General features: G+C 44.1%; 1 protein-coding gene across 4 annotated transcripts in view; it reads left to right on the plus strand.

Moving 5' to 3' along the window:
- SORCS1 (sortilin related VPS10 domain containing receptor 1) overlaps window positions 1-14,181 on the plus strand; it is a 763,613-nt gene that overhangs the window by 728,280 nt on the left and 21,152 nt on the right. For all 4 annotated transcript variants that reach the window (XR_009555572.1, XM_060241701.1, XM_060241700.1 and 1 more), the window contains exon 24: window positions 10,294-10,393. Coding sequence is in view for 3 of the 4 variants with exons in the window: in XM_060241701.1 (XP_060097684.1) it covers window positions 10,294-10,393 (100 nt within the window). In the remaining variant the exon portion in view is untranslated. The remainder of the gene's footprint in view (window positions 1-10,293; window positions 10,394-14,181) is intronic.

Consider the following 14,181-nt stretch of genomic DNA (forward strand, 5'->3'; position numbering starts at 1 on the left):
CTATTCCTGAGAGACCTGCATCCAGGATGCTGAAAAACATAGGCAACTGTCTCTGGCTTGCTATTCCTGCTGCTGTCCTTCTTCCTTCAAAGTGATGAATGCAAGTAAAAAATGGCTTAAAAGATATTTTGTCTTCTGTCCTGTAAGGGTAGCTGCTGGAAGGTGCATCATTTGCTGTCCTGGAAGGTGCACCGTAGGATGACCTCTTCTCAGCTGTGGGGGAGGGATTCCCTCAGTCCTCTGACTCACATGTTATCGTCTCAAAGGCTGCCTCTCCTTCCAGCCACCAGTACCCTGAGCTTCTTTTTCCAGAGCATGGGAAAAGAAAGGAAACATCAGCTTGTGTCTTGTAGGCCCATTGCCTGACGCAAAGGTCAAAGCACTCTGTGGTAGGGTTGCCAAGTCCAATTCAAGAAATATCTGGGGACTTTGGGGGTGGAGCCAGGAGACACTGGGGGCGGAGCCAGGAACAAGGGTGTGACAAGCATAATTGAACTCCAAGAGAGTTCTGGCCATCACATTTAAAGGGACAGCACACCTTTTTAAATGTCTTCCTTCCATAGGAAATAATGAAGGATAGGGGCACCTTCTTTTGGGGCTCATAGAATTGGACCCCCTGGTCCAATCGTTTTGAAACTTGGGGGGTATTTTGGGAAGAGGCACTAGATACTATATTGAAAATTTGGTGCCTCTACCTCAAAAAACAGCTCCCCCAGAGCCCCCGAAACCTCCAGAACAATCCCCCATTATACCCTATGAGAATCGATCACATAGGAAATAATGAAGACGTTTCCCTCTCTCCCCCCCCCCCCCCCTCTTTCTGGCCAGTCTGAAGCAGCGGATCAGCCTCTCAACTCACCATTTGCTGCCAGCTTCTTCACAGAAACAGACACACCATCCTAAATGGAAGCCTTTCAAGTCAAGCCTCTGGAGGTGCAAAGGCACATGGTCCTTTGCAGGTGGGGCTCCCTCTCTCCCCCCCTTCCCCGCCAGCCAGCTGATTGGGACCGGAAGCAGCCTGGGAAAACTGAAGAAAGGCTGCTGCGATTGGGGCTGGGTGGGAAGGGCAGGGCAAGGAAAAGTTGCTGAGATCGGGGCTGGGTGGGAAGGGCCCAGAGTTTTGGCTAGCGGGAGAAGAAGGCTTCAAATCGGGGGTCACCAGGCAAAGCGGGGGATTTGGGAAGCCTACTCTGTGGAGTGCTTTTTAGTAATCCCCACCTGCACTGTTCACTTGGGAAAATGGAGAAACTCTTGCAGTTTGCAGGTCTAGAAGAGATCACTTGCAGTGCACTCCTATGCAGAGTTATTTCAGAAGGAATCTATTGAAATTGGGAAGCATAGACTGAAGTGACTGCATCCACTGGCTGCTCTTCTGCTGCCCGGCCTGCCTCCTCTTTGCTATGTTTAGCTTTCTCTTCAGAGAATCAAATAGGATGGCAGAGGCAGGAAGCCTGGCTGTGCCTACCCAAGCAATTTCACTCCTTGTTGTGTTTTGTTTACTCAGCGCGGATGCATTTACACCCACACTCAAAAAAACATGGATTTTCTCTCCTCCACTACAGAAGCAAGAAAAACAAAGCAAACTCTTTTGAACTTTCCAAGGGCCAAGGAGGAAAGGGGGCTAGTAGTTGCAAAACTATGCATTCTTTCTTTGTTTTTTCTAAGTATCCAACTCTTACTGTCCCTCTCTTTCCCTTCTGCCAGTATCTTTTTATAGACTCTGCCCTCTTTTATTTGTAATAGCATTGTTTCAACACAACCCTAGGCATGGCTGCTGCGATGTAAGTACGAGTATGTTCAGTGATGATTGTTACCTGGTAACGACATAAAATTGTGACCCTAAAGTGCAATACCATCAGTGTTTAATCCTAAAAAAATCCCATTGCAATCAATGGGTTTATTCCAAGGTAAGTATATATAGGACCTTATAATACAATCATTACCTGGAAATAAACCCTGCTTAATGCAGAGAAGGTTTCTTCTGAGTAGACATGCATAATATTGTGCTGCATGCTGTTTCATAAGCCTCATATTGGGTGAGAAGCAGGCTACAAAGAGAAGGAGCCACTATAATTGGAGTGGGGTGGGACCTATCATTGATGTTTGCCTAGGGCTCCAGTATCACTAAGATTGTGCCTGACTAGATATCATTTAAATGTTTAATCCCTTAATAATGTGTTGATATATGTTGCTATATGAGTATCACATCTAGTCTGCAGCTGGGTTTACCTGCTTGAGCTATGCACTTTTAGTTCTTGTGACACAGTTGAAGTCTGGGTTGTGCAAGGATGATCTACTTTAAACAGGTATAATAAATTGTTGCATTGGTAGATGGCATGGGATTTGTAAGTACATGGAAATAGCCTTTTTAACAGAATTTTTTATTTTTTCTTGAACTTCAATATACAACAACAAAACAGCTTAATACAATTCAGGTAACCGACTAAATATCAGTAAAATGTTACATCAGTATAATTGTATTTTCATAGCTTTAGATGAACAGAAGGTTTTCTATGGACCCCTCTGTTTTGCCACTGGGTTCTGCTCTTAAGGGTTTTTTTTTTTTACTTATAATGCTTGCCTTTCCCTTGAGTACACAAAGATTCTTCTTCATGACTCCACTGAACTTACTCCCTGTCCATCCAAAGCAGCACTTCAGATTCTACTAGACTGTATTGACCGCTCTGTATCCTATCCAGGAGCAAAAATTCTGTCTTTCAAGAATTGATAGACTTGGTAGGATACATTGGATATGGAAAAGAGCAGAGGTATGATCTTTTATATGCAGAGAACAGAATGTGGAAAGCCTTCACATAATCCTCCCCATGTGCTGGGTCTGCAAGTAGGTGTATTGCTGCCATGCACATTCCACCATAACTCAAAATTCGTAGTAAACAAAGGTCCTACCTAAAGACATCCTCCTCAGACCATTGCCTTGGGAGAACTAGGCTGTCAAATGCAGCCAAATAGTTGGCTGCAGAAGAGAACAAACCTTGATCATGTCCTCTAATTTTTTTCATGGTCTTGAACAACAAATTGATGCAGCCTCAAATAAGTACAGTAGTAGTTTATCTGCTTCAGAAATGTTTTCATGCCATGTATGCATACTGGAGGCCAAATTCAGATTTTATATGAAGTAACCTCCAGTATTTCTCTTGCTGTTTTAGAGCTATTCATATTGCTGTGGCATGTAATTCAAGACTTTGTTTCTCTGCATCAAGCTGGAGCTATAGCCATAAAAGGCCACCTGTCTTTTTGGAAGAATGAGTGATGCTGTATATGGATTCAGTGTTATGGAACATTATGTATCATGGTCATAAATTCTCTACTGAAATGTAGTAATTATAATAGATGTGGACATCCTCATGCCAAACCTTAACTGATGAGTATTTGTGGTTTATAAACCTTAGAAAAGTGGCAGAGCTTTGAAACTGGCAAAGTAATAGCTTAAACCAACTAGGTTCTGTTCCTGTATTCCATGTGCTCTTGCATTCCATGTGTATTTCTTAGGTCACAAGAGCCTTTAATTGTGTGTAGATCTATATGATTTCTGTGCCTGAAACTCTAGTATACTGATTGTTTATAATCACTGATAGGTCACTGATTGTTTATATTGCTTTATACCAGGATTAAAACCATAGATGAGAAAATGACTGTTCCCTGCTTGAATACAAGTAAAAAAATGCCTGAAGTTACAGCTGACTTAGGGTGGGGTTTTCAAGGCAGAAACATTCAGTGGGTCTTGCCATTGTCTGCCTCTGCATAATAACCCTGGACTTCCTTGGTAGCCTCCTCTGTGAATAGCCAGGGTAGTCTCCTATCTAAATTCTAGCCTGAGCCATCCAAACCAGGACTCCAGTAAATCACACTACATAAACTCCCCTGAAGTTTGCTTAAATGTCAAAACATCAAACAATAATTGAATAGGCTATGAATATAAGATAATGCCTCAACTGCTTTGACTTTGTCTCAGATGATCAAGGAAATTGTGATTATTGCAGTGCTCCCTACTTTTGCTCACTCCAGGAGTTTGAATTCTTTTGGTTCTGTATCCCCCAAAATGACTAGTTAGTACACTTTGTAAAATAACTGCTAAGACAAAGCAACTTCTGAACATTTATTTTGGCCCATTGTGCTTCCCATAGGCATGACATCAGTACTAAACAGTAGTGCTTTTGCACTACCAAGTATACAGTATACCTGTCATGGCTGGTTCATATCATGCAACTCTTTTCTTATTGCTAGGAACAGGGCCATCCCTACCCAGCAGGCAGATCTGTCAGAAATGAATGGATTTCCTAAATTAAACTGGAAAGCAAGATGTGTGTGTGTATTATTTTAGTATTTCTACTGCTGTGCTTCTTTTCTGCACTCTGCATCCAAGCCTCACCATGAATTCCAAAGCTGTCTCTCATTGGTGATGGGCAGTGGATCTCCTCCTAAATAACTAGATGTCCTTCTTATTTGGTTTTGAGCCACAAGTGCTGCAGAAAGCTTTTTGCCATACAAAGAACTTAAGCAATCACCTGTGCCTATGGTTTTTCTACTGATATAACTGAGACAGTGTATAATCTAGCTTGTAGTTCAATTATGAATGTCCTCTAGCACTTAAAGAATACTTCAGGAACATGACAAGAGCCTTTTACTGGACCCAAAGAAAGGGAAAATAGCTTGAAAGGGTTCCGGAAAAGAATAATGTGAGACTTAGTAAGTCTGGTGTACCAGGGTAGCTCTTGGTGTAGATAACCCCAAATAAAATTATGGAGAGGGAGGGAGGGAGAGAGATTGTAAATGCAGACATATATACAAATAAAATTTTAAAAAAGAATGAAACTATATAGAATTTACACTGGGCACCTGAGAACTAATTCCCTAAAAAACTACTCATACAAATACAAACAAGAGGGTGCACTTATAAAAGGAAGGAGGGAGGAAATTGGGAAGTTTTAGGGAAGGGACAAACAACCTTAAGTTCTGGGCTTGAGGTCTGAAGTGGTCCAGGGACAAATGCAACTGAGGTCCAAAGAGCCTGGGTAAGGCAACATGATTTAATTGATTTAGTCAGATCTGCACAGGCACAAAAATTTGGGATGAGTCAAGATAACTCCTGAAACAGAATGGAGGGCAAATTAATGGTTTTAAGTGCTCTTCTTGATTGAATATTTTTGGTTATTGGTTAATGAATTAGCAAATTCCTTTGGGTTGGCAGGTACCTCCGAGGTATGTAGGGTGGCCAGACCGTCCCGGGAGCCCGGGAATGTCCCGGTTCTGGCCCCCTATTCCCGCCTCCCGGGCTGGCTATACCGGGACCATTTAGAGGTCCCAGTTTAGCCAGCCCCGGAGGCGGTGGGCCGCGGGCGCCGGTGGGGAAGGCGGCGAGTGAGGGAGGGAGCGTCCCTGCGCCTGCGCAGGGCCCCTGCGCACGCGCAGGGACGCTCCCTCCCTTACTCGCTGCCTTCCCCGCCCGCGCGCGGGGCCCGGCGGCGGTGGTGGAGGCCTCTCTGTGGCCTCCGCTGGTCGCTGGAAGCCCTCCAGCGACTCTGGAGGGCCTCCAGCGACCAGCGGAGGCCGCGGAGAGGCCGCGGAGCACCCGGCGCTGGTCCCGGAAGGCCTCCCAGAGCCTCTGGAAGGCCTTCCGGGACCAGCGCCGACCATCAAAGGCCTCCCCGCGGCCTCCGCTGGTCCCTGGAGGCCCTCCAGAGTCTCTGGAGGGCCTCCAGGGACCAGTGGAGGCCGCCGGGATGCCGCGGAGCACCCGGCGCTGGTCCCGGAAGGCCTTCCAGAGCATCTGGAAGGCCTTCCGGGACCAGCGCCGACCAGCGAAGGCCTCCCCGCGGCCTCCGCTGGTCCCTGGAGGCCCTCCAGAGTCTCTGGAGGGCCTCCAGGGACCAGCGGAGGCCGCGGGGACGCCGCGGAGCACCCGGCGCTGGTCCCGGAAGGCCTTCCAGAGCCTCTGGAAGGCCTTCCGGGACCAGCGCCGACCAGCGAAGGCCTCCCCGCGGCCTCCGCTGGTCCCTGGAGGCCCTCCAGAGTCTCTGGAGGGCCTCCAGGGACCAGCGGAGGCCGCGGGGAGGCCGCGGAGCACCCGGCGCTGGTCCCGGAAGGCCTTCCAGAGCCTCTGGAAGGCCTTCCGGGACCAGCGCCGACCAGCGAAGGCCTCCCCGCGGCCTCCGCTGGTCCCTGGAGGTTCTCCAGAGTCTCTGGAGGGCCTCCAGGGACCAGCGGAGGCCGCGGAGAGGCCACAGAGCAGCCGGCGCTGGTCCCTGGAGGCCTCCAGAGGCCAGCGCCGGCAGCTCCCTCCCTCCCTCGCCACGAGGCCGCCGCCGCAGGACTCGCCGCCGCCGCTGGACTCTCCGCCGCCCTGGAAGCAGGTAAGGGGGCCGAAAGCGGGGGGGGGCGGGGGGCGGCCTTCCTTTCTTCCCTCCTCCCTCCCTCCTGTCGGTCACTTCTGGGTTCCTGTCCTGCATCTCGACCTGTGTTATTAGTGACAGGCTGCTTCGGCATGCCGCTGCGCCGGCCCCCTGGGCCCCACAACGATGGGACTGATGCCACAGGGACGGGCTCGAAACACTCTATAACCCCTCAAAAGAACAGCAGTCTAGCTCTCTTCCCCCGAGCCCTGCCGCCATAAGCCTCAAGGGGGCTCATTTTGCGGCATCTCCCGGCGGGAGGGTGGCACCCGCACGGGACACATATCAAATGAAAGAGGGGGCGCAGGGCTATCAGAAACAGCCGGCAGAGGGAGTCGGGAGACCACCCCACTGGGGGATCCACACCCCGAAAGTGATGAAGGTGGCGCAGATAGAGCCAACAGAGCAAACAGGACAAAATAAATAGGCTGCATTATGCAGCACAGTTGAGAAAGTGCCTTATCCCATATACTGATGAAGTATATACAGGATTTCAGAACAAAATTGTTTCCGGCGGTGATATTTGGGGGATTTTTGGGGATGTCACAGGAAGTGCTGTGAAGTCACTTCCTGTTTCCGGCAGTGGCATTTGGGGGAAATGATGTCATTTGGGGGAAATGATGTCACAGGAAGTGATGTCACTTCCCATTTCCGGCAGGTGACGCGGGGGAATGATGTCACATGAAGTGATGTCACTTCCTGTTTCCTGTGGTGGCATGCCGTCACCGGAAGTGACGTCACTTCCTGTTTCCGGGGGCGCGCGCGCGCCCCTACCTTCCCCCCCCCAACGTGTCCCTGGCTGGCCTTCAGACATTATGGCCACCCTAGAGGTATGTCAGAATATTAAATGATGTCTCCAGTGTTGAAAATTCTTTTGTTGTTGAGAATGATATGACTCTGTGCCAGGGGAGACTGCTCTTAATCAGTTTATAATTTCAGCACACCTTTCTTCTTCTTTCTTGGGATTTTCCAATGTCATGGTTGTACCCAGGTGTTTTAATGAGATCACAGGCCAATGTGATGCAGTGTAAAAGGATTAGATCAAGATGTGAGCAGTAACTCAGAAAACCTCTTATCCTAACACAAATTTTGTTAATCTTTAAGATGCTACTAGATTCTTACTCTTTTCTACTGTCAGAGGATTAGATCTGCAAGATCTGGATTCAAGTCCCTCACTCTCAGCATAACGGACTTCACAGGGCTGTAGTGAAGATATAATGAAGACAGAATGAAAATGTACAAGATAGATTATGTCTGGTGGTATGGCTTTTGATTGCTCTTTGGTTCTTCCGATACTCATGTATAAGGATATCTGATACTTCAGGTTTTTCTGAAGCTGGTGGCTGCCCTAGGAAAGTGTGAAAGTAAAAAAAAATGTGCAGGCTTCTGTAGGTTCCATCATCTTTCAGAATCTCATATCCTCTCTTTCATTTTTTTAAAAGTGCATTTGTAGCTAGTTGACTGGGTCTGTTTTTTCCTTTCTTCTTTATGTATGCTGTTATTTCTCTTTATGGAGGTGAGTGAAGCTCATGTAGAAAGGAGAATCAGTTGAAGAAAGAAATAATAAAGCCTCCAAATTTTCAGATGGGAGAAAAAATAGCAGGCTCCCTCCAGAGATGGTAAATTCAATGTCAGCATATGAAATGTGCACTTAATGTGGTGATTGGAGGGGTTTGCTTCTCTTCACATTAATGCAGTTTTTGGCATATAAATGATTTCATCCTTAGTGTTGAGGAATAGTGTTCTGAGCAATCAGTGGCCAATATGAAGTGCAGGAGCAAAAATAGTCTAATGAAGATTCTAAAAAGATGTTGATAAATTTTTCACACTGGGGAAAAAAATGAAATTCAGAACATTGATTCCCATCTGAGCATCATTACAAAATAAATCAACAACATTAGAAAGATTGGAAATGACCTAAAAAGGAAGGGAATGTCTTTTTTACTCAATAATTTCTCATTAACCTTTGAAAATTACATGACTCAATTACATCATATGATGAACTCATTAACAAGAATAGGTTCCACAAGATGATTGCCTTCAAGTCAAATGTTGAGAAAAAAGAGTGATGTGGGTTGGTCTTAACTGTATATGTGTCACTGCATAGGTGGTATATATAGCAATTCTGGGACAATAAAACAGTTACTCTGCATCTTTAAGGCACGGTTTGCTGGTTGTTCAGCTTGTGAAATAAACGCTTTACTGCAAAAAGCATTGGGAAATCAGTCACTAGATTATTTTATACCTTGGGATGGGAGCAATATGTACCTTCAGCGCTCAGAATAGTTAACTCTAAGGTAGCTGGCCATTTGTTATTTGTGGCTGGTGTATGGCTATAGGCTGTTACTGAGGATATTGATTAACCACTAATTAACTTTCTTTGTGGTATACTGGGGGCTTTCAAATGTATGACTGGCATTGTTCTAAGAGTTGAAGTGAATGAAGTCTCTTATGAAGCTAGGGCATGGGGCAGGGCATTTAATTTAAAGTTAAACATCCTGCAATCAGAACCAGAGTTAAGTCTGCTGAGTCTTATTAAATTGGACAATCATAAGAGCAAATGGGATAAATTGATGAAGGAGGAGAGTAAATGTCGATGAGCTAAGACATCTGATTGAAGTTCATCTGAAACATATGGCTTATGAAAGTATAGCAGTAAGGTCATGAAGAGTTTGCTTAACCTTCACAGTTGGCATTCTCTTACCAGTTAGCATCCCAATGTATTTTATGACTTAACATATCCTATGACAACATATGCCTTTATGTTTGCCTGTCTTAATGCTTTACTATCTGAAGTCTTGAAATGTAGATATGCTGGTATTCTGTATTCAGAGAGAGTTTGTAATTGCAACATTAATTGCATTTAATCCCTTGACCATGTACTTTTAAGCTGCTCTGAGTTTTTAAAACGTAGACATGAGCTGATTTCCTGTCTACTTAGTGATTCCCCAACTGCTGAGACTTCTAGTCATTTTTGATGGATGGGTTGCATATAGGGTCGCTGCATTTTTGGCTGCCATTGTAGAGACATGGAAACATTATAAAATAACTGCATAAACCCTACCTTATTCTGTTAAGGAGATCCCATTATGTTGGTAGCTTTCTGTTAGTTGTTTAAACATAAACTCTCAGCAGCTGTTCAGGACCACTGGGTTGAATGAACAGTAATAGAAAAGAAAGATATAAACTTACCTAAAATATATATATGAAGCTGCCTTATACTGAATCAGACCCTTGGTCCATCAAAGTCAGTATTGTCTTCTCAGACTGGCAGCGGCTCTCCAGGGTCTCAGGCTGAGGTTTTTCACACCTATTTGCCTGGACCCTTTTTTGGAGATGCCAGGGATTGAACCTGGGACCTTCTGCTTCCCAAGCAGATGCTCTACCACTGAGCCACCGTCCCTCCCAACTCTTTTGTGTGCTGCAGCTAACAAAGAGCTATTGGTCTGCTGTGTTGTGTTTCTTCATTCTTGCTGTATATATTATTTGTTCTCTAAATAAAGCTCGCTTGGGACCTCATGATAGCTATTGTGTGAACTGTATATGTAAGAGTAGTGCTGTACATATGTAGAAATATTTAGGGCCCCTCTGTGGAAAGCTGTTTTCTGAGGTTAACACATTCATTTTCCATTCATGATAGCCGCATCCAAAAACAGTTAAACAAGAATTACTGGGAAAGGGAAACTCTTTCTTAAATTATCCCATCCAGTTCATTGACTACAGAAGAAAACAATGCAGTCATTGTAACCACTCTGAGACTTCTTGTGCTTTTCTCTGAAGCATACAGTAATGAAGACAAGGCTAGGTAAAATATTGTTCTTGCTCTTTAAGGCAGCTCTTGTGTCCTTTCATAATAACTGGGTTGTCTCCTTTTCCCCCCCAGATTTCAGAAATATTAGTCCAGAAACTGAACCAAAACTCCATCCAGTTTGACTTAAAACCTGGGGTTAGAATCCTTGTTCATGCTGCTCATTTAACGGCAGGTTGGTATTGATTTTTTAACATCATACTTTTTTTGTCAAGTCACACCAATGTAGATGCTTCCTATTTTTTATATTTGGAATTTGGAATTTTTTTTTTAATAATTGGAGAACCAATGTGGTATAGGGATTGGGATCTAGAAAAGCTGGATTCATATCACAACAGTGTTATGGAATGAGCTCAGTGACCTTAAGCTAGTCTATCTCTTTAATATATATATTTGTCTGTCTTGTCTAGTGTGTTCTTATTCTGCTTTTTAGGAATGTGCAGCCAAAAAAATGCCCCCCAGATACTGATATATTGGAGCTGAAAAATATTGGTACCCCCAGATTCCTGGGTTCCAAATGCAGGCAAGGTATTTGAATCTGGGGATGGGGGGGGGGAAGGGGGGTTCCAACATTTTCCAGCTCTTTCTGAGGGGCTAGGGGGCTGTTTTTAAAGGTACTGGCTCCAAAATTGTATGGAAGCTGCTGGTGCTTATCTATTAAATAACCATCAAAACAAGTGAATTGGACCAAGGGGTGAGCCAGTGAACAAGGTGTCCCCAGCCATCCTCCATTGTTTCCTATAGAAGAGGAAATCACACATGCACAATAGAAAACCTGAGAATCTTCCCCCAATGTTATTGCAAGCTATTTTTAAGCCCAAATGATGTAAAACGAGAACCTGAAACTATGCAAAGCCCAAGAATCTCAAACTGTGCCAGATGTGAGAATCTTGATATCCAATAACCTTGCACAAACCACCTCCAACAAAGAATGTACTTTTAAAAAACACCCCAAACACTTGACAGACAGAATCTTATCTAAAGCCGATACCAAGCTCTGATAGACACAGAAACATGGGAGGGGGGCAGTCCTGGGAGCCTACAAACACCAGCTCTCGATATTGTCAATTAATCCCAAATATTTCTTCGACTTTTTGAGACAATTTTTTTTTGGTATCCCAAAAAATTCCAGGTATATTTGGGAAACCCAAACTATCCAGAAAATACCAAAAGTATTTCCCAGGTACATTTTCAGACAAAGAATATCTGAATGCTCATCTCTACTGCTTTTCTTACAAGTGAAATATATAGTTTCCTCTTCTAGATAGTCTGTACTTTTATAAGGATAAACCAAAATTAGTTCAAGATACTAATCAGTATTAATCTTAGATACTTTGGTGCCTGAAGTAAAAAGAGAGAGGGAGAGATACAACCCTTCCTATTCCTCTATATGGTAGCTTATGTGTCTGAAAGCTAATGACATCTTTTAAAAAAGAATCTTTGACCATAATATTGAGAAGAGGTGCATCCTTGGGCCTTCTGTGTGTCATATCAATATACATTATTATTTTTAATGTGAGGACTAACATAACTTCTGTTGTTGTTTTTAATAAAATGCATTACTTTAAAACACAATAAAACTTCATCGAGCATGTAATATATATAGCAACAGCAATCACAAAAAAAATGCCATGAAACAAATGTAATGCTGAGAAAAGATATATCCTTATTATAATGAAAAAGAGAGGTATAGCCTTAACCTTGGCATATAATAATATATGGATTTTATTTATTACTTCTTCATTTGAACCCTGACTCCATCCTGAAGATGAAATCATGCACAGACTGTATTAAGTTCTGAATGACTTTATAGTGAAGGAAACAAATCACTTCCCTAAGCATACCCAACAGAAAAAATACAGCACATCTCAGTAGAACCAGTTACTGATTCTATTGATCTATTGATTACTGCATAAGAATAGTAAAAGAAAAATCACCTCCCCTGTATTACAGTTTCATGAATACCATTCCAAGGCAAAATCCGATTTTACTGAGTCCTTTTTAAAGTACTTTTGGTATTTTCCAAAGATAAGCAGGTTTCAGGGAAATGTGAACATGATACTAATCAGAATAAATTATAAATAATCATAATTAACAAATGCAACAATAGCCAATTCAGAAAAAAGCCACAGAAGCATGGGGACTTTGGGGCTTCACTATGGGGGTGGGATTTCCCCCCTTTTCAGTGTATTCAGGATACATACATTTAGATTAAGAATGTGTAACCACTTTGTTAATCTTTACATGATCACAAAGATTTTTTGTTGTTGTTATTGCTGCAATAGTGTAACATGTGTGTGCTCTGTTTCTTGTTTAGTTAGAGATCAGAAGATCTTTTAATGCAGAGCGGTGCCCCATTTGTTATTAAGTGCCACCAAGTCTCTTCTGACTTATTGTGACCCTATGAATTAATGGCCACCCAAATGTCCTGTTGTTAATAGCCTTGCTAGGAAAAGCTGAAGGCAGCAGGAAAAGAGGAAGACCCAGTGTAAGATAGATTCACTCAATAAAGGAATCCACATACTCAGTCTGTAAGACCTGAGCAAGGTTGTTAATAATAGCATGTTTAGGAGGTCATTAATTCATAAGGTTACTATAAGTCAAAAGTGATTTGATGGCACAACACATATACACATGCACACAGGACACTGGCATAAAAGTTCCCTGTCCACAAAGTTCTTTGGTGTTTAAATGCTCAGTCATGAGCAGAGCATAGAATGACTGCTGATGCTATGTTGCTTCTGTATAGCCTTTGCTGAACAACCACCCCTTGAACAAGCTGCATACAAATGTGATAGCTAGTACTACAAAATAGCAGCAAAGTAGCTCATACGAGGTGAAATAGTATGCACACCCTAATGTAATAGTGCTACAGTGCTTGGTTTACAGCTGGCTCAGAAGTGAGCTGCAAACAGGAGCACTGTTGCACTACAATGAACTAGTTGGAATATAGCACAATATATGGGATCCTGACTTGGAATATCAGTGTTTGGTAGATGAGGAGAACAAAGTATGAGTCCAGTGGCACCTTTAAGACAAACAATTTTTTATTCATTGTATGAGCTTTCATGTGCCTGCATACTTCCTCAGATACAATGAAATGGAATTTACTAGTCCATACATATAGGCAGAGGTTGAGCAGTAAATTAGAATGGTAAGTTCCATTTCATTGTATTTGAGGAAATGTGCATGCATACAAAAGCTCATACAGCAAATAAAAAATTGTTGGTCTTAAAGGTGCCACCGGACTCATACTTGGTTCTACTTCTTTAAACCAGGGGTCCCCAACCCCCCAAGCTGCAGATTAGTATTGGCCAATGGCCTGTTAGCAACAGGGCTGCACAGGGCCTTGCCCCCTGCCCCCCCCATGGCACCTCTTCTTCCCTCGGTTCTTCACAATTTTAAGGCCTGGGAAGGGGCAGTACAGTGCCCCGTTCTCAGGCTCTTTAAAGGAAGAAGTGGGGAGGAGGCAAGGGCGGCACCACTTTCTCAGCGGGTTGCTTGCCGCTGCTGCCCCTAGCGTTGATTGTGAGCGCTCCAGAGGGGCATAGGAGCCCAGCCTTCAGTGTGGTTTTTCCTGCTGATCAGCTGATCGGGGGGGGGGGTCGGCCTTTAAGAAGTCCAGGAGGCACTTCACCGCCCCTTCCTGGGCCTTACATTTGTGAAGAATGGAGGGAAGAGGAGGCTGAGGAAACAAACAGGGATTTGCCAAAGGGGGGTGGGTGGGGGGAGTCTGAATTTGGTGCCCCCACCCTGCCAGCCCTGGGGCCATGGTGGGTGGGTCAGCCCTGGTGGCAAAAAGGTCCCTGGTGCCAAAAAGGTTGGGGACCACTGCTTTAGACCAACATCCAAATCTATCTTCATGATAGATGAGTAATCAAGCATGATCACACTCATACAGGAATTACATTTTAAATGTAAAATGTAGATCCAGAGCTTGTGTAACTTTATTCCAAAACATCA

This window comes from Heteronotia binoei, chromosome 6, assembly GCF_032191835.1.
Source record: "Heteronotia binoei isolate CCM8104 ecotype False Entrance Well chromosome 6, APGP_CSIRO_Hbin_v1, whole genome shotgun sequence".
NCBI classification, from domain to species: Eukaryota; Metazoa; Chordata; class Lepidosauria; order Squamata; family Gekkonidae; genus Heteronotia; species Heteronotia binoei.